The 25707-nt window shown below is 32.3% G+C and overlaps 2 protein-coding genes across 4 annotated transcripts in view; both read right to left on the bottom strand.

The window, feature by feature from the left end:
* Nucleotides 1–1672: 1672 nt before the first annotated feature.
* LOC143252478 (uncharacterized) lies at nt 1673–6665 on the bottom strand. Its single transcript, XM_076504665.1, has one exon. The coding sequence runs from the start codon at nt 6235–6237 to the stop codon at nt 4645–4647; it is 1593 nt and encodes a 530-aa protein (XP_076360780.1). The 5' UTR covers nt 6238–6665; the 3' UTR covers nt 1673–4644.
* Nucleotides 6665–25707, bottom strand: part of LOC143252477 (adenylate cyclase 1-like) — a 91641-nt gene continuing 72598 nt past the window's right edge. For all 3 annotated transcript variants that reach the window (XM_076504662.1, XM_076504663.1, XM_076504664.1), the window contains exons 10-21: nt 24173–24317; nt 21910–22007; nt 21053–21137; nt 18457–18552; nt 17019–17278; nt 13180–13300; nt 12617–12736; nt 11741–11908; nt 9668–9766; nt 8288–8405; nt 7407–7531; nt 6665–7199 (exon numbers count right to left, since the gene is read on the bottom strand). In XM_076504662.1, coding sequence (XP_076360777.1) covers nt 6666–7199; nt 7407–7531; nt 8288–8405; nt 9668–9766; nt 11741–11908; nt 12617–12736; nt 13180–13300; nt 17019–17278; nt 18457–18552; nt 21053–21137; nt 21910–22007; nt 24173–24317 — 1969 coding nt within the window. In that variant the 3' untranslated portion in view covers nt 6665. The remainder of the gene's footprint in view (nt 7200–7406; nt 7532–8287; nt 8406–9667; nt 9767–11740; nt 11909–12616; nt 12737–13179; nt 13301–17018; nt 17279–18456; nt 18553–21052; nt 21138–21909; nt 22008–24172; nt 24318–25707) is intronic.

Raw genomic sequence — 25707 nt, 5'->3', positions numbered from 1 at the left:
CTCCCATGGTTTACATGTCACAAACTTTGACTGTGGAGTAGTGGGTCATTTTCAAATTGCCCATAACTTATTGAACATCAAGGTGGGCCATTTTCATGTAAACTGTCTATTTCTTATGGAGCAGCAAGGTAGCTGTTGATTTCAACTGACATCTCAGCAAGTGCAGAAGAGCCAATAGCAGTCAGCAAACATTGCTGTTACAGCTCTGCAAAATCTGAGAAAACCTATAAGTGTAGCATTCAGCTAAACACTCTTATTCTTACTACAGGAATGAGAGATTGAGTTCTTAGTTGATACAAGAGCATTCAAAACAGTGGCAGGTCTCACACTATACCACTAAGGCCAGGAAATGAGAAAAACTAGATGTTACTGAAAAAGACACACTCTGTCAAGAAGGCATTACAGTGAAGGTAATTATCACTAAATTCAGTTCTGGCACTGGTATAGCCTTGCCATTGGATGTACTTTGGGGTTTTTTGGTCAGCTGTACAACTGGTAAAATGAGAGTTGTTTTTTATGTTGGCCAGATAAAACCTGGAACCCATGAACTGCATGAAAGTATTGGAAGAGTAATTCACAGTACCCCAATGTACGCAAGTGGTGTTACACAGTTTTGCATGGACCAGGTTTGGTGTAATGGTAAAAATAATCAGAATTAGCTCAAAGTTAAGCTGATGGACTAGAGGGAAAGAAGCTAGTCAACATTACCCATCACAATTCTTGGATTATTATAATGAAATAACAGAATTTGACTCTTTCTTTTATAACGTACCATTGCTCCTAAGAGCACATATTTTCTTTTCATGGACATCAGGATCCACAGCCTTGTGCAATAGCTATTAAATCATGTCTGACCCTTTTAAGGTGAGTTACTTTGAGCAATGTTTTCTATCTCAGTGGATATAATTACAGGAGACTTGTACGAAATCACTTTACATAAGAAAAAAAAAAATCTTACTACTAATGGAAAATATCCAGAGTAGGTGGAATTAGTCTTCAAGTATTGTTTTGTTATGGTATAAAATACTGAAAAATATGTTCCAAATGGAAATGTTTATAATAAATTCTAAACTTCAAAAAAGAAGGATATTATAACTTTATCTACATATGTGTAAAATGGAAAATAATTATCCAGAGAAAAGCTTGTCTCACATTAAAAGGGTAATGATTTTTTTTATTACTAGTGTCTGTATATTCCTCTAACAGACTTCTGTATTTCACTGCCAAGTAAGTGTAAATTTCAGGTGAAAAAAATGGCATATATAACAAAAATAACAATTACTACATGCAACCATCTAATATGAATGTAACTTACACCACTAATTTCAAAGCGACACAATGGGCTATCTGCAGTCCACCATGGTGAGTTGAACCACAAATGTTTGCATTTCAAATCCATAATTAGCAATGGTGATGTACATTGAACAGGTGATTAACTATTTACATGTTACTTCTAGCTATCTAACAAGTACATAAACCTTATTCATTTATACCCATTTTCAACTGCTTGATACTTTAAAGTATGTGTTGATTTACAATATACGCTAGCTGCTGTATAAACAAAATAAAATTAAGGTAATAATTACTTATTTCACACTGGTGTTTGTAGCATTACATTGCTAAGTTATGAATGTACTCTTATGTACAAACACAAAATAAAATAGTTCCAAAGTTTAAGGTTTAACAAATTTATTTTTATTAAAAATGTGCTACTAAACAAATATTCTTGTTTATTTATCAAACCAGCATTGTTTTCATACAGATAATGTACTAAGTTACAGAGCTTTACTTAAGAAATTACACTTTCTTACATAGAGATCTGAAGTAAACTAAGTTTAAAACTAACTTATAACTGTATATGATATCACTACATGTGGAGCTAATTAAAACTAACTTATAACTGTATCTGATATCATCAAATGTTTAGGCAGTTAGGGGGAACCTATAACTGTATCTGATATTGTTAAATGTGAAGTTAAAAAAAAAACTGCACAAGAATGCAACTTACAGAATAATAATACAGGGTAATAGTTATAACTTAGGAACATCAAAACCTGTATAACATTAACAATTTATTGGATGTGGTTATTCATTAAAGCTATCATTTTACTAGCACAAGGGTCTAAAATTGTGTACATATTTACATACAACAAAGAGTTTTCCACTAATGTTTCTGTTTTATACAATGGTTATTCAAGCGCCATCTATGAAGTTTTTATTAAAGACAGTTAAATGGAAAACGTGAACAACAAGCAATAACTCATATTCATTTTAAAACCTGCATTTTTAAATTATTTCAACAATGTCCATTCCCGCTTGAACCTTAAAAAATTATAGGAAAATAATTTTCCCTTGCTTTTGGCAACAATAACTTTTTATAACAATAATGACATGCAGTTTTAAAATAATCTTATGTCAACACTATTCAATAGTTTTACTATACAGATTAAAACAAACTTTAACCAGTTATAAGTGAAACTGTTTGTAAGAACCAATTAAATTACTGAAACATTTAAAATTCGTTAGACAAATAAGTTCAGAATTACTTTTTTAAAACACTTAGTGTCTCACACTAATAACAATATTAATAGCATGATTATATTTAAAGACAAACACACTGAGATAATATTAACAATGTATTATTCTAAAGACCCTATGAAATTAGAATGCTCTTTTGATGCAACATATTATGAACAATTCCTACAGCTTTTCACCTTAGCCTGTCATTTGTTTCTGGAAATTGTTATTACCCAAACACAGATCTTATGCCAGTCTACAGCGCACTTAAGCTATGGGTCCTAATTTTACAATCCAAAAGGATGAGTTACATAGTTGTCCTGTAAATGCTCTATATAGTAAATCTTAAACTGATGTACATAGAACCCTACAGTTATCTACAGAGTTCCTAGTATAACTCCCTTATCTGGTGCCCATGATGACTTGTGTAGCCTTTGGTCTCTGGATAATACAGTACCCAATGTAGCCCCTGTATACTTAAGTAATGGTTGAAGTATTTCTTGTATTCTTCATAATGATAACACAGATTAATTTCTCTGTAGTCTAGATCATATTTAAACTGCTACACAAACTTGAATTTAAATCCTAAGATTACCTACCCTGCTGTGGACTCATGACATCTATCCTGCAAGATTCTTGATCCCAGTTTCACTTATTTTATCATTTATTATAAATTTTGAAATAACCTACATTCATGAGCTTGTACATCTTCATCCTAAGGTAACATAGATAAGTTATCCTCATGGTTATTCTGAATGCCATGATGGCTTGAGAGCAACTCTTGTGGTATTGGTCTTGCAAATATCTATTCAAACAATATTTTCTGGAATACAGAGTAATCAACACATGAGAGCCATTTTCCAAGTTCTACATGCCTTATGCCAGCAGTTATAAATGTTTATATTCTTAGGGGTCCATTCATAAACCATATTTAAATGTTACATAACTTACACCAGTGGTTATCAAGCTTTTCATCCTTGGGAACCTCTTCATAACCTACATGACTTTCACCAATGGTTATCAAATGTTTTATCCTCAAGGGTCCCTTCATAAATCAGACAACTTCACAGATCCCTGTATTTGGTGCAGAAACTGATTATACTGTGTACAAAAGCAGCACTGATATAAATATATCAGTTAACAAAATATTTAACAAAAACTTCATCTAATAGAACACTATTTTACTGTAATATGTAAACTTGACCTTTATGATTACAGACACCTCTAGAACTTCAGGACCTTATACATCTTAAGCTTTGCATTCTACAACCATCATAAGCTGAACCTTACATGTCTTAATCTTTGAATTCTACAACAACCTGGACCTTTCATCTTAATCTTTGAATTTTAAGACCAACATGAGCTACTCTTGTAGCAGATGTTACAGAATGACTGTATTTCACACTTTGAACCTAATTTTCCCAAACAAAATAGAAACAAAAACTGAGAAGTTACCTCACTGGTTAATGGATACGAGTGAAACTTATCTTACTGGTTTATAAATATGATCAAAAACGTGCAGAAGTTGCATCATCAACCTAAGTGTACATCTAACTTCAATGCTGACTATGTTTTTCTTTGTGGTATATAATGTACATTACCATGATATCTTCCTTATATTGGCCATTAGCTGAAAAAATCTCTTAGTTCTTTGAGATGGTGTGTAAACAAAATTCAATTTATAAAGACAAGTAATGTGAAACAGACCACAACAAACTAGCTGAACATGTAAAATCATCATTATAATGGTTATTATTAGTGGAGAAAGAAATTCTACAGCTAAAGAAGTACTTTATATTGTATCAAAGGCACTACTACTACTAAAACTATTTTATAAGCAGCTAGTGAACCATGGTTGATATTATATATGCTGGTTGTAACTATGTTACAGATTATGGTTATACTTCTTTTCATAGTTATTGTACAGGCTTGTTTAGCACCTACAAAACTTCAAAATAGCTTATTATTATACTGACCATTTATAATAGTGACTGTTAAGTCCTTCAGTTTGTTACCTCTGTTGTTGTTTTTTTAACAAAGCACATTGGTGATTCTGAATGTATATACATTTTCCTTTAGAGAAGAATCAGCACTTGAAAATTCCACTAACAATTTCAGGTTTATGTATCACTCAGCTTCACTGTCATCATTCTCACTCACAGAGGGCTGTCCAAAGTTTTTTGTAATACTACTAGTTAGAGAATGGATATTTTCAACACTTGCATCATCCAAGTAATCTGGATCTAAGTCGCTTATTGGATCCAGGTGGAAAAACTCATCATCACTGATTAGTCCCGGCCGGTAGTTGTCATATTCTGAGTCATACACAATGTTTAAAGAATCAATACTTAACAGCTGGTCACTGTCAAACATGCGACTACTTGCTCTTGAGGATATGCTGGTATCATCCATGTCTCCCTCATGTCCTGGATCATTAAAAATTGAATTCAAATCACTGAGAGCACCTTCTGCATCAGTCAAACCCTGTTCATTCATGAGGGAGACGTTTTCCAAGGCTGGATCATCTGTATAATATTCCTGTTCATCTATTAGAGGAGCCTCAGCCAAATTCTCAGAATCATCTTCATCACTATCATCTGAAGCTATATCCTGCTGTTTGAGAGGAATATGTCTGTTTGTTTGTCTACTGCCTAAGCTAACTGTAGCAATTGCCTCAGTATACTCTGGTTCACAATATTTTCTCTTGTTTTCTAGATTTTCTTCTTTAAGTCTCTCTTCTTGCTGCAAGTTGAAGTGTTTCAAGTCTTTGGATGAAGATGGAATATTTAATGTCATCTTTTTTTCAACAGGATCAAAATGAAGACCAATTAGAGCCTTCCTTTCAGGCAATGCATTGCCACCAGTAGGCTGCTTATATTTTACTTTTTCTCTCTCTAATTTTTTAGTCAATGAGTTATTATTAAGTTTATCTTTCACATATTGTTCACTAGGGACCCTCTTCCTTTCTTCATGAGAAAGACTAGTTTCACCACATTCTGTAATTAGTTGGTTCTCGTTCTGAAGCTCTTGAAGAGGTATGTTGACCAAATTTGGAACCATACATTTGCTCTTAGCAGAGGCATTTTGAAATTTTGAGCTCTCGTTTGTTTTCTCAACTCTGTGGTCTGATGGTTTTTTCTTGTTCTTCTCAGGGATCAGTTCTTGTTTTAAAGCCTTGGAGCACAGTTTCTGAGAAAATTTAAGTCCTGGATATTTTATTGGCAAATCTGTCTGTGTGCCTACAGAATCATGCTTTGCCAAAGAAGTTCTAGGTGATGCTACTTCTTCAGGAATATCTTCACTTTTTCTGCTTTTTATAGCTTCTTTTACAGGACTGTTCTTCCTCACAAATTTAGCTAGGATACTGTCTGTACATGAAACACACTTTTCAGGAGATCCAGTTGATGATAAATTAGCATTTTTTGCTTGATCATTGTTCAAACAATTTTCCACGTCTGGCGTTACGTTAGCACTATTTATTAATTCAGTTGTACCAGAAGCTGGTAATAATTCAATAACTTTACTTGAACCACTTCTCTTAATACTTGAATTTTTCAGAGTAGGTTGATGGGATGGTGACTGTCCAACCTCAGGAAGACTCTTTTCTCTCTTTGATGGAATACTCTCTCTTGAAGAGAGGATACTAGGCCTGGGCAAAATGGTGGACTGACTAGATGTATTTTCAATATTTAAAGCTTTCAAGGGATACATATGCGACATGTTGGAGAAAGGATAATCACAGAAAGTAGGATAAGATGGGTCTAAATCTACTTGAGTGAAACTGTCACACGAAGTTGATGAAGAACGATTCAGTGAAGATGTTTCCACTGATGAAGGCTGGGCAGAAGACTGGTCTGTTTCAATGAGACTATCTGCACTATGGTTTAGTCTACTTAAAGTGGATGACTTGACACTAAACAATGGTACTGCTTCTGTTTCTCTATTTAAGAACTCTTCTTCCTCTCCGGGAGAAAGTAGAGGTGGTGGAGGGAACACAAGAGTTTCCTGAGGAGATATAGAAGATTTTGATGGTCTTAAGTTTGAGAAACTTTTTGTTGTAGAGCTACACAGCGTCTCTGGTATGCTACAAGAAGGTGGAGGTACACTAGAACCTAGTTGTCTGAGGCTATCCCATGGGTCACCCTTTTTTAATGATGCTTGCTTTTGGGAACTTGGACTGAATCTCGTGATTCAGAGTGGGATGGTCGAGGCCGAGACTGAGAATATGATTTACTACCAATGATAGGTTTAGGTTGTGTATATGGAGGAGTAGATTCATGAGAATTCAGTCCAGGAATTTCTTCATTTAACCAACTGTTGCGACATGGTGTTGGATTATGAAGTAACTCCACATCTTGTGCTACAAGTTGCTGTGTCATCCTCATCTGTGGAGTGATGGAACCACCAGTGGCTCGAGAACTAACAATTTCTGCAGCTTGACGAAGGCTCTGGGCTACCAAACTGAGAGGAGTGGGTACTCCTCCAGGAATACAGTTACTTAAACCAATCATGGGAAGATCTGAAAACCCCCGACTTTCCTGGCTGGATATCACATTCTTTGTCTGCTTCCTGTCTGTTAGGAAGTACGTCATAATTTCTCCCCTTCCCTTCACATTCACTCGTCCTCGGCATTGAAAGACATAAGGATAGTCTTTTAAGAGTTGAAATACTTCTTCTGTAACCTGAAACAATAAAAGAAATAGGTCACAAAGAATCATTTATAACAAGTTGGCTGTGTTACTTTTATTAACATAACTATTTATCTTCACAAGTACCCATAACCCTATTACACATTATCTGTTTATTAGCTGGTCATTATGCCTTTGATAATTGACAACATGACAATAGAAACATTAGACTGTGACTTATAATTAACAACTAGTGCTTGCCTGCGTGTGGTTTGGAAGTCCTGTGCTATCCATCTGACTGGCTACATTCACAGTGTTACCCCATATGTCATACTGTGGTTTTCTAGCACCAATCACCCCAGCTACTACTGGCCCTACATTTATACCTGAAAAACATGGATAAGACACAAAATGTTTCAGTGAAGATATTTCTTGCTTTCAAATTTAAAATATCTTTTTAGATAGAGGAATCTAAAAGAGAAAACACCACTATTGACTTTTAATATAAATGTTTTATGAGTAAAATACCAAAGTTCAAAATTCCTTAAAATGTAAGTTTTGTACTTTTTTCAGTTATTTGTTTTTTAGGAAGAAGTATCTGACACATAATGGAAAAACCTAAGGTTTTATATTGCTGTTATATATTGATTTTGTCTAATTTAACAGTTACAAAATAGGTTTCTCAACTTTACTTCCTAAAGTTTGACCTGTAAAGATATCAACACTATTATGTTAGGGCACTTGAAATCTGCAAGTTTCATGATTGAAACTTATTATTATACATATTCACCCTTTCAGTCCTTGGAGCATTATAGTGTGTCAGTCAAACTCACTATTCAATTATAAAGAGTAGCCTGAGGTTGGTGGGTGGTGTTAACTAGGCTCCCTTACCTCTGTTCTATTCCTTCAAAATTAGGGTTGAATATGCAAATAGCCTTTCAGAAGCTTTGCATATTATACAACAAGCAGTTTTGTTTCTTGTTAATTTTTAGATTATTAACTTATCCAAGGTGCAAAATAAAGTGTTTTAATAGACGTAAAGTTTAAAATAATAGATTCTAGCAACTATATGAACAGAATCTAAATAATGGATCAAAAATTAAAATGACAATGAATGGAACTATGTTAATAAAATAACTTACCTACACGTAGCTTGAAATTATTATATGAATTATGATTGATATCAGCTAGTTTCTCTTTCATAGAAAAGACCAGCTCAACTAAAGTAGACAATGGCTCAGCAGTTACTTGGTTGACTTCCTATAAAATCAGAAACATCACCATTTAGTTATGTCATCACAAGAATACAGACTTCCTGGAAGGACATAAACAGTAACATCACCATTTAATTATGTCATCACAAGAATACAGACTTCCTGGAAGGGCATAAACAGTGATACCATCATTTAGTTATGCCATCACAAGAATACAGACTTCCTGGAAGGACATAAACAGTAACATCACCATTTAATTATGTCATCACAAGAATACAGACTTCCTGGAAGGGCATAAACAGTGATACCATTATTTAGTTATGTCATCACAAGAATACAGAATAAAATTTTTTTTCTAAGAAATGTCCCCTCAAGTGGTATAAAATATAAATAATTATTGTAAAAGAACATTCTCCTAGAACTATAGTAACTAAGGAATGTAATAAACAACAGAGAAAACAAATAATGATTAACAATATTTTCTGGATGAATAAAAAATAATGATTTAAATGAAATTAATCTCTCATAATAGAGCAGACAATAATGGTGGTTGAGAGAATTTGTTTCACATAACTACTAAAAGCAATTATCACAAGTGAAACTATTAAAACTATGGAAACAGAAAAATTAAAGAGGTTACAAGAAAAGGTGTTCTTACATAAATAGAGAACAAAATATCTTAGAAAAAATTATTGTTGCAAAAATATAAAAGTGAATTTAATCTAATGTTGGACAAGTGAGAAAGTTGTAGAACTATTTCTTATTACAAGAACATATAACATTGAATGGTTTAAAAGTTAAAGGAAAATATAACATTTTCAACTACTTTATGTTCTCTGTGTTTATACTCTGAATGCAAGTTCTTGACACAGCTAATGACTTGCTTTGGTACAGATTACAACAGTTAATGAAATGTGTGGAAGTAAAATGAAAACAATTTTATTACACATCTTCTAAAGATGTCCTACTGCTCCTAAGTCTTTAAAAAACAGAGTACAAAACATCAAAGGAACATTATGTATAGGATGTTCCAATGAGTTTTTTAAATTAAAAATCTAGCTTCTTAGTTTGTGAGAAACAAGTCCTTCAACTGTTTTCCTAGGACTACTTCTTTATTGCAACTTCTGATGATTTGGTCACCAAACAAGCACAGTAATAAGTTTAATGTGCTTCCAGTAACTAAACAAATAATTCATAAACGGATTTGTAAATATATTTAAAGGCACACACATCTTCATCCTATTTAAATGTGTGCTAAAAGCCAGTGTACAAAGTTTATATTGAATAAGTGTGAACATATTTACTTACAAATGTATAGCACATAGGCATCAAGCCAGAAACTGCCATGTAGGTGCTTCCGATCGTCTTGATTTTGTCAATCTTGCAAAACCTCTCTTCATTCAACAACTGTAAAAAGAATAGTTGGTTGGTTGATTTGGTGTTTTATGGTGCAAAGTAACTGGGCTATCTGGACCAAACATCCAGTAAAAAGTTAAAATTAAAGTAAAACAAAACAAAGTTTAATTTTTGAATTAAAAATCATAAATAGCATTAAATCCAATTTTTACATCTAGTCAACAGCAGTAAAAGAAAAACTACAATAATACAAGTTGTAAAGGACTTTCTGTAGCATAACTGTAATTATCATAACTCGCCAGGAAGACTAACAGGTAAGTACAAAAACCACTGTTAGTCACCTGAAGTTGGCCTTTCTAGTCCTGGTTTCAAGTTATTTTACATTACGGCCATTTTCTAATTTCAAATCGAACTAGATGTACTTTGATTCTTAAAAGGGAACCATATTAAAAAAGGTCTAATATATAAATTAAAAAACTTAAATAGCATTAAAAAGATTAATGGCCTTTGAAAATCTAAAAACATTTCCAAGGTGGACAGTGCCACCATCGTCAATAACACTGTCTAATGTTTGTTTATAATGGTGCTATTGATGAAAGTCCTAATGACAGCAAGACAGTAAAATGTGACTTACTGTGACCTGAGTGTTACACAGACAACACATTGGTGCATCAGTCCCAGATAAAAGAAAATGTTGAGTAACAAAACTGTGACCAATGCACAGTCTAGTTATGACAACTTCCTCCTTTCAGTCCTTATGGAAGCAAGACAGCCAAAGTCCAATAGAGGGTTTTATTTGGAAAATTTTGTTTTCACGTTGCTCACTCCAAACCGATTGCCAATTGGCATGGATATGAGCCTTGAATACAGGACCATAGTCCATATATTGAACAGGCACAGCAGTGATAGTGTCAGACCAGACAGATTTAGTTGCAGTGTTGACAAACCCATTTCTATGAATACCAATGCAGCATGGTATCCAAAAAAACTGGACAGAAGTAGATGTTAAAGAGAAATGGGCCAGTCGGTTTTGAATATTGGTGAGGACTATCATGAAGCGGTTCCAGGGCCAGTAGAGAACTAAGCAAGTCAGTATAAATAGTGTAATTTGAGTACTGCTTAGTTTCTATATGATCCAGGGCAAGAGAAATGGCATACAGTTCAGCAGTGAACACAGAAACTGTAGACGGGATTCTGTGTACAACCACCGAACCACAACAAATCATGGCAAAGCCCACAGAGTCACCTGATTTTGAACCATCTGTATAAATAGGAATGGAAGGATGGTTCGAAAGATGTTCAGTAAATAACAGACAGTATTTCCAATCAGGAGTGTCTGCTTTTCTCAGATGACTTAAAGATAGGTCACATTTGGAGACTGTAAGGAGTCATGGTGGGATGGGCTAACCAGTAGATACAGCAATGTTATCCAAAGATAGACCCAATTCATCCAACTGTGCCTGGAAACGAAGGCCAAAAGAAGTACTTGCAGATCGTCTGTTTTGAAAAAGTATGGCCCACCGAGAAAGAAAAATACAACCCCAGGTGGGATGCTTTGGTAAGGAACAAAGTTTCAAAGCATACAGTAAAGACAGTTGCAAATGGCAGAGGTGTAGAGAAGGTTCATAAGACTCTAGGTACAAGAGGTAAACTGAAAGAACAGAACCTTCCCTGGGAGGTCCCCTCATCATGTACAGGAATCCATACTGAGGGGTAAAAGAAATATTTTGTTCAGTTAGTTAATCTTATAGAATCTTATAAATACTTTTGACATAAAAAAAAGTTCTCCATTAAATTAAACAACAAAAATTAATTACTGCTCGACCTTAAAAATATTTAAAAAGTTCAGCATGCTAAAAAAATGAAACATGACAATTTTCAAGCTTTAAATATACCTGAAAACATCTAATAAATACACCTGGAAAAGAAATTTTGCAACAGTATACATGATAACTATATTACTTTAAGTCTGTTACTATGTTCCAAAAAATGCAAACAACTACCAGTAACAACAAAATTTCTTACCTTATCAAAGTCGACAATGATCTCATTCAAGAGTCGCAAACATTCTACACCCTGGTCACAACAGTCTACACCTTCGTGACTAGAGTTACTTTCCGTGTGGAATTCATGAAAGTTGGGGATAGTTGCAAACATGACACCAACTTTATTATAGGACTGATAATACAAGTCCTGAAAAGAATGAGTACTTACTAAGTATATATTACTGTTCCAAATGCATGATACCAAATAGATATTTTACTAATCATTCAACACTAGTTATTTCTATGGTGCATTTGATACATGCTTTATAAAACCACACATAATTATATATAAAATAGAAGAAATATTCTGTTATATGACACAGATACTGCAATTAACAGTAAAATTTTAATGTAATACCTTTAGGAGAAAATTGAAAAAATATTAATTATCACATTCTATTAACCATCCAAATCATATAAACTGTTAAAGGTTACCTAAACCCCTAAATAGATAGTCAAATAGTAAAGCATGCCTCTTTTTACTGGCTATAGAATAGTACAATTATCAAGATTCACAGTTATAATACAAAAATATAGGATAGCATTTACAACTCTTACTTGTACTGATGCCTTATCACATTAAAACCCAATTTAATATATTATGTTTCAGTGGTTCATAATATTAAGTTGGTTTTTGGCAATTTTTCTGATATCATTTCATCAATTAAAAACAACATTATCTAAAAAAGTGAGAGAAATAAACAAAACTCTAACCTTAATATTAATGCTGTAAAATATTACTTTTAACCAAGTTAAGTGATTCTAAGTTATCTAATGCACAAGTTATTGTAAGGGCTTTCTACAGCATAGAAGTATCATGGAGTAAAACGTGAAAATATAATTTCCAGTTACTTACCATGTTGTTTTTAAACTGACTGTCTAGAAAATGAGCGGCAACATGGGAAGGAAGCAAGTTAAATAAAATACGACCATTGTTGTTCTGTAGTTCAACCATTTCATATTTTTCTTCTTCTGCCTAAAATGTCCATAAATTTAAAAATCATCATATATTACAACATAAAACATAAGATATAATGCTTCACTTAACGAGCTAATTTTTGTCCTTAATACCGCCTATACATTTACCATTGAACTGTTGCAGCATCACTCATAGCAGACTAAAGTCTAATTCTGAACAAAAAAATTTACTATTTTGTGACATCAAAGAGAAACAAAACAAGAACTAAATCAAGTTAACCAAAAGGTAGTGATTTGAAGTAAAATTTTCAAGTATAGTCCATTTGGGATGAAGTAACAATATTTAAAAAAAAGTTGATAATTTATATTAAAATTTTAGTAAAAGCAACTGTTACAATAAAATAGTTGGAACTAGAAAAACACTTCATTTCATAATACTGGAATGGGTGTGTGTAAAGAAAATTCATAATAGTAAAATGTGTTGTACTTGTGAAGTCATACCTCTGTATTCCAAAGAAAGTCTAACCTGGCAGTCCATTCCACCTGACGTCCCTGAATAAGAACTGCTAGTGCAAAGTGTGCAATAGAAACTACTCCGATGATATGGAGAGGAAGTTCTGACCTGCAGTTTTAAAATGGAATAAGCTGTGCTAAATGATGTTTACCTTGTGATAAACAGTTAACTTGAGGTTCATTAAAATTATAAAACTAATTCTGATGTATAATAAATATTACAGTTTCAAACTTAATCTTGTTCACACTGAAATGTTTTGCTTAAGCAACTGATGATATAAATAGTGTATTGATAATTAATATTCTGTTTTATTCCAGTCATCTTAATGGGCCTTAATACTGGGCAAAAGGCCTTATAAGCACTGGATATAGCAGATATAGTGTGATTAAAATATTATTATATTCTTCTTTACATTTAACTTTCACTCATATATTCTTATAGTTTATTAGCAAAGAGCCTGTAAAAAATGACAGGAAACCATTGTTGAATGGTTAACAAAAATTATAAAATGTAACTATTTCTAAAACGAATCTACTTTTCATTTACTTCATCGGTCTCAAAGTAATTCTTTAATCATCACATTTTTAGTAAAAACTACACAGAAAAATGAAATAGTATTACAAACAAAAGTAAGTGTGCATCCTGAAAGAGACTTAAATAGCACTCTTAAGCCTTTTCACCATAAAGAAGAAAATGCAGTGCAAATATTCAGACAGAAGTTTTCAACTGTACAAAGGATAGAAGATATTTGGTATTAATTAATTTTTATTTTTCTTTATGTTTTAAGACCAATTAGGTAATATGTGTGTTAGAATAAAATTTATCAAGTAGCATTTCAGCTAAGCCTTACATTACATTTATGTATTAGGACTAATGATTAAATTAGACTACAAATAGACTAACAGTTATTAACATTATAGAATTGATATTTAAAAAGTTTTAAGCGATAATAAATGTTAGTAACTGTAAGTCTATTTGTAGTCTAATTTAATCATTAGTCCTAATACATAAATGTAATGTAAGGCTTAGCTTAAATGCTACTTGATAAATTTTATTTTGCTTCTGGCTACAACTCAATGTCATAAGGTTTCTTAATTAAACCATTTCAGTGTTATATTACCAAAGTTTTCAAAAAATAAAGCAATCCTTTCTAATAAATCAAAATGAGTGTTTGTGCATTCATCATACAAAATTACACCATAGTTAGACTTAGAAAAACGAGATGATAGTTTTGATGCCAAGCAATAATGTATATTTTTGAGCATTACCAAAAACGGAGTGTGAAACTGTTTTTGACACAGTGATAATAGGAATAAACCTTTTATAATTAGTGATATCAACTTGCAAAAAATACGTATGATTTTATATTTAACCAAATTAGTTTTATGTCTTACCATCATAAAGGAGTTTATATTGTGATAGGAATTACTCAAAATGTATTTCTGTTGTAATTAGTGGAATATATTCAATTGGTACTATTGTGATGGCAACCACTGAAGATATATTACTACTGGAAACAGGTGATCCTGAGAAGATCATACTTCTATTTAACTCGTGATCACTGAGAAAAACACACTGAATCTGATTCCAGTGAGGTAATGATTGCACGACATCTGACTGGATTTATTTCAAGCATAATTTGAAATTTCTCTAAATACATGGTCTTATATGGTATTCTGCATCTTAAACAACTGATAGATGAAAACAAGACAATTGCATAAATTCTGAGCTTGTTAAAATAAAACTGGGGAAGTTTAAAGAATTATAAGGCTCCTGGCCAGATGATATTTCACTGAGGATTTTAAAGGAGCTCAAGGGCTGAATATATGAGATGCTCTAAGTCCTTGGATAATGGACAAGTACCAACAGATTGGAAATTAGCTAATATCTTTCCTATCTTCAAGGGAAGTAAGAGAAATTATCCCAGTAATTACAGGCTAATAGCCTTACATCAGTTGTGGGAAAGGTTTTGGAAAGTCTGATAAAAGATACTTTGCAGAGTCATTTAACAAAGTTTAGAATTTTATTGGATAGTCAACATAGTTTCACTAAAGAAAAATCTTACCTTACAAATCTTTTGATATGCTTTGAAAATGTTACTGCATATAGGGATGAGGGCATGGGTTTAGATTTGGCATTTCTGGACTTTCAGAAAGCATTTGACAAAGAGCCACATAAAAAGTTTATAAAGAAACTTATCTCTATAGGTTAACTAACTGGATAGAAGAGTGGCTTAATGGAAGAAAGCAAAGGGTTGGTTGTGACAAATGGAGTTCAGCCAGACTGGATTAATGTTACAACTGGTATACCTTAGGGCTCAGTTTTAGGACCTTTGCTCTTTTTGATATACATTAATGACATAGATGAAGGAATGGTCAGTACATTACTTAAATTTGCTGATGACATCTAGGTCTTGGGTGTTGCTGGCTGTGAAGAGGATACTGTTGATTTAAAATTTATATCATTCAGTGAGTTGGGCTATTAGTTGGCAAATGGTTTTAATTAGGATAAATGCAAAATATTGCATGTGTATTATCATAATTTGAATTATAAGTATAATTTGGATGGGAATATCCTTAACATTGTCATGAAGGAAAAGGATCTCAGTAAAATGGTTCAAGAGTTTCTTAAGCCATCCAAGCAGCATACTGTTTTTCTAGCAATGAAGCAAATAGGATTTTATGTTGTATATACAAAAATACTGAATAGAAATCTAAAGAGATTATAATTCACTGGTTAGGTCATCTTTGAAGCATTCTGTTCAGTCTTGGGCTCTGTACCTTAGAAAAGACACTGAACTGTTAGAAATAGTTCTGAGGAGGGTTATTAAAATAGTACCTGAGATGGAGGGGTTGTCATGTGAGGACAGATTAAGATCCTTAAAATTGTTTTATCTTGAAAAAAGAAAAATTAAGGAGAATCTGATTGAAGTATTTAAAATTATAAAAGGAATTGATAATGTTGATGCATCAACATTTTTCATACTCAACAGCAAGAATTATAGAGGTAGGAGAAACAAATGTACATTCAGGCAAAGTAAAAGCTTCTTCAGCTAAGATTATTTCATTTCTGAAATATCATGGTTGGTTTAGGGAATGGGTTGTCTTCAAATGTTGAGAAGGCAGTAAATTTGAGTAAGTTTAAAAGAAAGCTTGATAGATGTATGAGCAATAAGGGTTGTTTTTTTTTTTTTTAATAGGTTTAGTTTGGCTTAGAGGATGGGAAAGCTGAGATGAACCAACAGGTCCCTTGTTGTCCCTAAACATTATGTTATGTTAAATTGTTGTCTTTTAATCAGCCTTCTTTCCTTCAATTTTCACACATCATTTGTTTCACCAATAAGGTATCTCAAAGCTGACTTGTTAGGAAAAACTAAGTCACAAAATATTTTTCTCACACTAATAATGCAAATTCCCGCTTCTCTGTTCACCTCTAAAAGTTGGAGCCTGTATATTATTCCTACTTTGAGATTTTCAGTTCTACTAAATTATTAATAAGACATATAGACCAGTGGCTAAAGGATTAGTGTTAACTTTTTTTATCTTGCACTTGAAGCAAAGGTGTTTAGTTAAATATGATGAAATATATATCTTGTACATGTGATGTTTAAAGTCAGAGATGTCGCTTGGTGCTTAGACAATTCAAGGTTCAAGCCCATATATGCAGGAAGTTTTGGTGTTTCAGTGTGACATCAATCATAGTTTCCTATTCTGATTTTTCAAGACATCAACTGGGACTTGGGGCACTGTCAAACAGAATTGGAGCATGGGCTCCCATGTGCCAGTACCTAGCGATACCTCTGTTTAGAGCTATTTAGTTCACTTACCCAGTATGTATGTCATAGCAATCAAATACTGATCTATGCGTCAATTCTATCACTAGGAGGTAAATAGCTGCCATGGGCAAACACAGCGCTCCCTTCAGGAGGATAGGAAATCGAAGGAAAATAACAATGGGAAAGAAAGACAAGCAACAACTGATGTATATATAATGAGGTATTGGACAAGATCGATGGTCAGAAGTCAGTGAAGTTTGGGTGATATTTGCTGTCAGTGGAACACAAGTGAGCTCCTTCAAACAGGAAAACTATAAAAGACAAGTATTTCATTAACCATTACATGATTTGACTTTACACTGATTAAAAATAAGTAATAATATTAAATGATGAAAAATTTTCTCTATAAAACATAATACCAAACAGACCTCAGGTTACACTACATACATCAAATAAGCACTATAATACTTTTTTAGATTTCTACTTTCTCATAAAAGAAGGGACATTACTAAATGTTTCTAAAACACATCACCTTAACCTGTGATCATCACAATAATATGCTGTCTTTCATATTTCACACAAAGGGAACAAAGTAACATTAAATTTGTGAATTAAAGAGTTTCTGATACTGCAGTGAATATCTTCACAGTAAAATACAAAAAATCATAGAAAACACATTTGTTCATATAAGTTTTACATATAAAAATAAGATTATCTAGAAAATAACTTATTTGTTTATTTTTTAATTTTGCACAAAGCTACACAAGGGCTATCTGCACTAGCCATCCCTAATTTAGCAATGCAAGACTAGAAGGAAGGCAACCAGTCATCACCGCCCATCACCAACTCTTGGGCTACTCTTTTACCAATGAATAGTGGAACTGATGGTCACATTATAATGCCTCCATGGCTCAAAGGATGAGCATGTTTGGTGTGACAGGGATTCGAATCCACGACCCTCGGATTACGTATGAGTCGAGTCCCTTAACCACCTGGCCATGCCGGGCCCCAAAAAATAATAAATATGTAGATCTTAAATAGATTAACAACGGAAAGATCCAGAAGCAATATGACAGACATTAATAAGAAGAATTCAAAGTCTGTCATTATACTTTTATCTCTTGAACTTGTTTTAGGAACAAATTTAGTGATGAATATAACATAGTTATGATCTCTTGTTGAAAATTTAAAAACAAAAAAACATTTAAAATGACCAATACATGGTTTAATATAATTTCAGTATCTAATGTTTTTGCAGTGTTAGTAAAAAATTAAAGATATGTAAACAATGTATGCTGTAAGTTAATACGGTGACTTGAGTAAACACTTCTATGAATTCCTCATTATTTAACTTATTTTTTGCTTTGTTTTAGATATTTTCAAAAGCAGAAGTAATAACTATAATAAGTTGCTAAGCTGAAAAACAGACATTAAAAAACGAAATAAATATTATTTTTTGTCATAGAATTAATTACAGAATAAGTCATACCACGTTAACTTGAGCAACAGTATATATCAACACAATGGTAATGATTGTCATGGTAAGTCGAAGAAGGAATATACGGCTGATATCCCAGGAAATGCACTGAAAATGTAAAATACGCTTAAATATGATTTCCACCTCATTGAAAGTAATTTTAATATTTTAGAAAGTAAAGAATCAAGATTTATTTTTGTTGGTCAAACATTGAAGATGTAAGTAGAATAAAGAAAACTAGTTCTAAAACCTCACTTTAACCTCAAAGTAGAACTGAAATCAGTCGAAGGAAAGAAACTGATAACGTGTTACAACTATGGAAAAGAACTGAAATCACACTTCAGTTGAAGAAAACGAAAAACTTGATAAAGGTATAATATGTCAGTTAGACAAAAAGAACTGATACTTCTCCCAAGAAAATGGTTGATCAAGTTTAAAGATGCAAAGCAAGAAGGGTATCTATGTCCAAGAAAAAGTAACGAATCACAGTTTAGTCAGAGAAAATAACCTGTATCACAGTTTAGTGAAAGAGAGAAACTGATTTAAGTTTCCATAAAATAAAGAACCAATATAATCTACTTAGTTTGGGAAAAACATGTTAAAAGTGATAATATTAAATAATTAAAAAAAAAAACACAATGAAAATTTATATCACATTTACCAGACTTTATACCACATTTTACTTAAAAAACAACACAACTTCAGTTAAAAAACATGGGAGGAACTGATATTTTATTTCAATCAAAAAATTTGGTAAGAATTGATATTACACTGAGGATAAAGAAATAGAGCAAGAACTAACAGTATATTGTGTTGAAAAAATATGGCAAGAACTGATGTTATACTTGAGAAAAAAAAGTATCATATAATCTGATATTACATTTCAATCAAAGGAACATGATAAGAACTGACATTAAACTTAGAAAAACATGATACACACTTACATTCTATATTTGTCAAAGATACCAAGAACTACTAATGTAACTAAATTAGAGGAACATGTCAGGGAAGTGCTGTCATAATTTAGTCAGAGTAACAGATGCAGTAATCTACTCAAAGATACCAAGAACTACTGATGTAATTCAATCAGAAGAATATGTCAAGAACTGCCACTGTAATTTAGTTAGATACAAATGTCTAGAATTGATCAATGTCATAATTCAGTCAGAGAAATACGTCAAAAACGTTTGGAGTTTGGAATCATTTAGTTACAAAGATAAAAATAGAACTGGTATTTCATAGGAATAAAAGGAATATGATTAGAGCTATTATTGAAGATTTACTACATAAAACCTTACTAAAACAGACATTTTATTTTCATCTGAATTATTTACTGAAACTTATTTAAGCATATGTTACAAAAACTAATGTCTTAATTTGTCTTTATCTTTATATAAATCTGGGTTGTACAACTGACAGACTGCAGACATACAAACATGCAGGAAAGCATTACATGTAAATAAACAAAAAATGAGGCTAAAATACAACTCATTTTCAGTGCCTTCAATTTTGTTGTGTAATTATTTAATTGTTGTTATGTATTACACTTGTATTTAAAATCAATAAGCCTGAATAAAACCAAGATACCATACTAAAACATATTATGTGACCCTTTTCTATTAAACATAAATAAAGAGAGAAAGAAAGAAATTAAAAAACATTATTAATGTCTGAAGAAAACTACTGTATGTCAATACTTTACTTAACTTCCAATACAGTTAGTGATCACTTGTTTTTATAAAAATGTACTCTCATTCAAATTACTGTAAGAAGCAAACAACAGGATGTATAATGTATCAATTTTAAGGCTTAAGACATGCTATGCACAAAACTACGTTAACAAGCAAATATTATGCATCTCTTTCAGAGATGTAACTAAATGTGACTAAATCACATGGAGTCTTTAATCACCTCACTAACTTTATAGTAAGGCTTAGGCAACCAAACTGATTTGATGAAGTCAGTTAGATAATTGCATTTATGTTTGTTAAAACAAAATTATCTTTAAGCCATTGAAATCTGTAGGATGTGGCAAAGGGTATCACTTGACCCTCCCCTAGAATTTCAGAAGAAAATATATTTCAATGATTTATTTTTAAAATGTATTAAAAAGTAATACGATTGAAATATAAGCAAAGGAATTAGGTTTACATAAATAAGCTATAATAGTAAGCCAGAGCATAGCATTCAAACTTCAAAGAAAATGGCTTATGCTCTGAAATGGATTGCCCACACCTGGTATAAATTCTGTGGATGTTCATATTTTAAGCTTAAATTCTATAAACATTTAATATGTTAATGTCCCACTCAAAGTACAGCATTTAAAATTTTGTGATTAAAAAAGGCTGAATAATTTGCATTTTTAGTGACCAGATTTGATAGGATAATTAGCAAATTATAACTTTTTATGATAAGGACAAAACCTGCACATGATTAATGAGCTTCTTTCCTACAATGCAGTAATGGAAACAATTAGAAATGTTCATCTAATTTAAGAATGTAAAATATTATGACAACTGATGGTATTTCTATGCTAAAACAGGCATGATCAATAGTTTTTTTTTACAAAATAATTTTCTTTCTTACATATTCAAAACAAATAACTTACTTTAGTTCGAGCAGCCAACAGCATAGAAAAAAGAGCCGATATCCATAGAAAGGCTATCACAAACAAGACCACTAAGAGAAGTGTGCTATAACAAAGATAATAAAAAGATTTTAATATAAATTATGCAGGGTAAGTTATTAAAGTTGAACTGGAGACAATTAATCTCATTAGTCAGTGCCTTAATAGAGCTTTAGAATTAAACACTGTGCTACATAGAACTTGCAAAACGTTTCAATATCAGTATTGTATTACACTATTATGGTAGTTCTGATACTGAATAATGTACATACTGTTACTTCTTTGTCTCTGTAATGACCTTAATCCAAATTAGTTTGGGGTCAGTCAGAAACTTTGTAAGCCAAAACATTTAACACTTGAATGAGCTGGCCCAGATGGCATCCCTATAGAACGAGCATGTCTGGTAACAAGAAATAGAACTCACAGCCCTCAGGTTGAGAGACAAGTGCCCTAAGCAGCAAGTCATGCCAAACCTCTAGCACAAAATGTTATTTGAAGCCTATTTATAATCTTGAGCATTAACGTAGGGGCATGAACGATTTGTGGTTTACCATAAAATAATATTGGAACTGACCATCATACTAGTATATTTTTGTAGCTTCTGAAACAAATAAATAAATCAAATGTAATAACACAATTAAATGTAGCTATTTGTTCAAAAACTGTTAACAATTTCATTTGTTCTTCAAACCTTAATAAGAGAATCATAAAACTCAATACCTCTTAACTTAAAATATTACACAAAATTTTCATTTATTTTATTTCATTTCTATCATGTTATGTTTGTCACAAAGGAAAACACCAACACAGACATTAAGGCGACAAGAAAAGTCATTTACCGAGGTAATACAATGGCCTGTAGACATCCCAGACAAAACAAAAGTGTCAAGGCACAAGCCATGCTGTTGGTGGAACCATGATCCTTCTCTTTGTGATACTACAAAAAAAAAAAAGTTTACAAACTAAGCCAGAATAAGTCTATGTATTTTATATATAAAGAGACATCAAAACAGAACAAAAAAATCTGTTAGTAACAATATTGTACAACAGTAAAAGTGGACAGTTAGATGCCTTAAGAAATAAGATACTTTCAAAGACAAGTTTTGCAGACCAACGTGAACAATTTTATTATAAGCTCATTATTAGAAATATTAAAAATAATGTGTATCTCTGTATCTCTGGATGAACTATTAGCAGAGGTTTTTCTTTTAGTTTTAGTTTTGACACATGAAATAATTACACATTCTGGAATTGCTTTCAAAAATTAAACTTACTGATAAAATATAGTTTTTAGTTTGTTTCTTTGGAATTAAGCACAAAGCTACACAGTGGGCTATCTGTGCTCTGTCCACCATGGGTATTAAAACCCAGTTTCTAATGTAAGTATGCAGACATACCACTGTGCCACTGGAGGATTAGTTTCTTTGGAGGTATTATAACTGATATAATATTTATTTGGATAATGATTAAAGTATGATAAACCATCCCAATCAGAGAACGTTTATGTATGAGTAACAACATAAGATGTAACTAGTCAAGCATTGTACATGGCATAATGTGTGGCCAATCAGAGACTGCTTAAGCATGAATAATGGTATAAGGTGTGATTTTTTTAAGCAAAGCCATTTAATTTTAGATATTTTATAAATTAGAATAAGCAGTTATCCATTCAAAACAACTCTAACAAATATAACGATAGTGGCGGAATTATAATTGAATAATTATACTGTGCAAAATGCAACATGAAGAGAAAGTACAAATGTGTAGGTTGTCTAGAGTATATTAAAACGATTTAATACATCAAGAGAATTTGTTTTAATACTGAATATCTGATTGCACAATTGCAAAACTTTCAATCTACCCCTCTAGGTATTTTTAAGTTTCATAAAACTGAATACTGAATTATTCTTTGTAAAATCCTCTTAAAAATATATTTATTTTATAATTAAATTCTTGTATTCCATCTCTGTATTATTTCATAGATTTCATTAGTTATTAAAAATGCCTTTGTTTATGTGTACCTTTTCACTGTTTTCAAGTACAATTCTCTAAATATGAACAAAACTACCAGCTTTTCACTTTCAGACCATCAGTTATTTTTTATATTTGTTGAAACTTTTCACACCAAACTTAGAAATATAATATTCTTAATCAAATGTGCACAGTACTAGAGAAGAAATGTTTGCTATAACTCTGAATTTTATGAGTATCTTCAATAAATCCATCAAACAAATACTCTTATACACAAAACAACAGGATATCTGTAAATTGATGCAGTCAGTTTCACTCAAAGTTTGCAAAATGTTGGAGTACAAGATGTTCAGGTAAATTATATAAATAACTTTTCCAAGATGCTGTTTGCATACTGTATTTGCAAAATCTCTAATACATCCCAAATGTTTATCTACAGCTTCCTTCATTATACCTGTATATTGTATCTGATGGTTTTTCTAACACAAACTGTCACAATGCCAACAGCCAAGAGTGTGTTTTTGTGTATTTTCTTACAGCAAAGCCACAGCAAGCTATCTGCTGTGTCCATTGAGGTGAATAGAAATCCTGATTTTAACACTGTAAATCCAAAGACTTGCCACTGTCCCACTGGAGGACTGAAGATTAAAATAAAACACCAATAACTCTGATGTCAAATTAATAACATATGTTGAGTAACATTCTGTACAAGATTTCATCCATGCTCATATGGTTAAGAATAATTTTCTTTACATTACAACAGTATCTTCACTACCCACTTTGTATGTTGGGTGATATGGATAACAAGACAAGACTCTTCACATAGTTTCAACTACTATAATGGTGATATGTGATACAGTTTGAATCAAAAGCCCTTGCCGGTAGCAACAGTGTGTGGAATATGCATAAGAAATTATATTCTACTTCTTGGAAACTTAAGTACAAGCCTTCATCCAAAGAAACGTTTATAGCAAATTATCAGTCTCATTAAAACATTATGTTAGTTTAGATATTACATACACTTAAAAGTGTTGTAGTTTTATGTAATTCAGAAGAAATATTGCATATTTCAACTAGTACTTCTAGAAATGCACATATCTTCTAGAATAAAGACAGGATCATAATATCTACCTTTCTTTCCTTATGTTTATCTATGAAACAAAGTGTGACTACATTGGCATGAGTAGCCTTCTTCATGTCAACACTCCTTGCATCAATGGCCTGAGCCAAATACTTGTTGACTCTATTTGTCGGCTGATGATAAACTGATGAGTGCCTATGACAACAATAAAAACATTTCAGCCAATCTTACAACATTGTTCCTACTGTCTACATGTCACTGTTATTTTACACAAACACTGTTCATATAATCTAGATGTCACTATTATGTTATATCAAGAATACTCCAATCATTTACACATTACCATTTTGTTAGAACATCACTGTTTCTTCTCTCTAGATGGCACTGTTACTTTAGACCAACACTGTTTTTACCCTCTAGATGTCACTGTTACTTTAGACCAACACTGTTTCTACCCTATAGATGTCACTGTTATTTTAGACACACATTGTTCCTATGACATAGTAAGTTACAATCTTGTGAGTAAAGATATCTAAATTATATAGGAATTTTTTTTATGAGATCAAGTCTTACTTATAAGTGAAGAAACCTCATTAAAATAAAGTAGCTGTTCATCCATCCTCTTGAAGCTGTGTTAGCAAAATAAATATTTACCCTCCTTAGTAAAACACAAAGCAGCAGTTTATTGAATTCTTATCTATAGTAACTACATAAAAGTATAGTCTTTCAAGAGGTTTTGCTCCACTTGTGTTCAGTGTAGGGGGAGCTAAAATATGTTGTTTGACTTTCCAGGTTCATGTGATAATTTATTCTAATTTTAATTTACTTATTTAATATTTGGTCACATTACATGTGTCACTGACCCCAACCTCAAAAATCAAAATTAGCTCTATAATGAATGGAATCAGGTTACTTCTTTTCACACCACAATCAATGGAGAGGTTCAATGTCACTTCTCACTTGCCCAGCTGGGCCAGTCATAAAATATGTAAGCCACCTGTGATTTATATAATGTTTGTTTGTTTTGAATTTCACACAAAGCTACATGAGGGCTATCTGTGCTAGTCGTCCCTAATTTAGCAGTGTAAGACTAGACAGAAGGCAGCTAGTCATCACCACCCACCACCAACTCTTGGGCTACTCTTTTACCAATGAATAGTAAGATTGACCGTCACATTATAATGCCCCCATTGCTAAAAGGGTGAGCATGTTTGGTGTGACAAGGATTTGAACCCGCAACCCTCGGATTACAAGTCATGTGCCTTAACCACCTGGCCATGCCAGGCCAATTTATATAATATAGTAAAGTGTTCAACACTGCTTTTTTTTTTACATTTAGTTCATAACATGCAGATATATCAAATATATGAGATTAACTCAATATAGAATCTATCCAGAAACTAAGCAAAGTTGTAGATATGTCACTTTTTCAGCACTGAAGGTCTTTATAGAGAAAATCAAATTTGGATACAAAATAATGTGTGAAAAGTTTTATGCTGCTTGGCTTACAAGATAAGAATGGTCTAAGTTTTCTCAACCTAGTGGTAGTAAAACCTGTAACATGAAAACATTATGTACCATAATC

Source organism: Tachypleus tridentatus, chromosome 6 (genome assembly GCF_004210375.1).
Source record: "Tachypleus tridentatus isolate NWPU-2018 chromosome 6, ASM421037v1, whole genome shotgun sequence".
Taxonomy (NCBI): domain Eukaryota; kingdom Metazoa; phylum Arthropoda; class Merostomata; order Xiphosura; family Limulidae; genus Tachypleus; species Tachypleus tridentatus.
This window is presented reverse-complemented; position numbering and strand designations above follow the sequence as displayed.

What these genes read in the sequence shown, in the direction of transcription:
- LOC143252478 (XM_076504665.1), bottom strand. Translation starts at nt 6,237, where the DNA reads ATGTCGCATATGTATCCCTTGAAAGCTTTAAATATTGAAAATACATCT.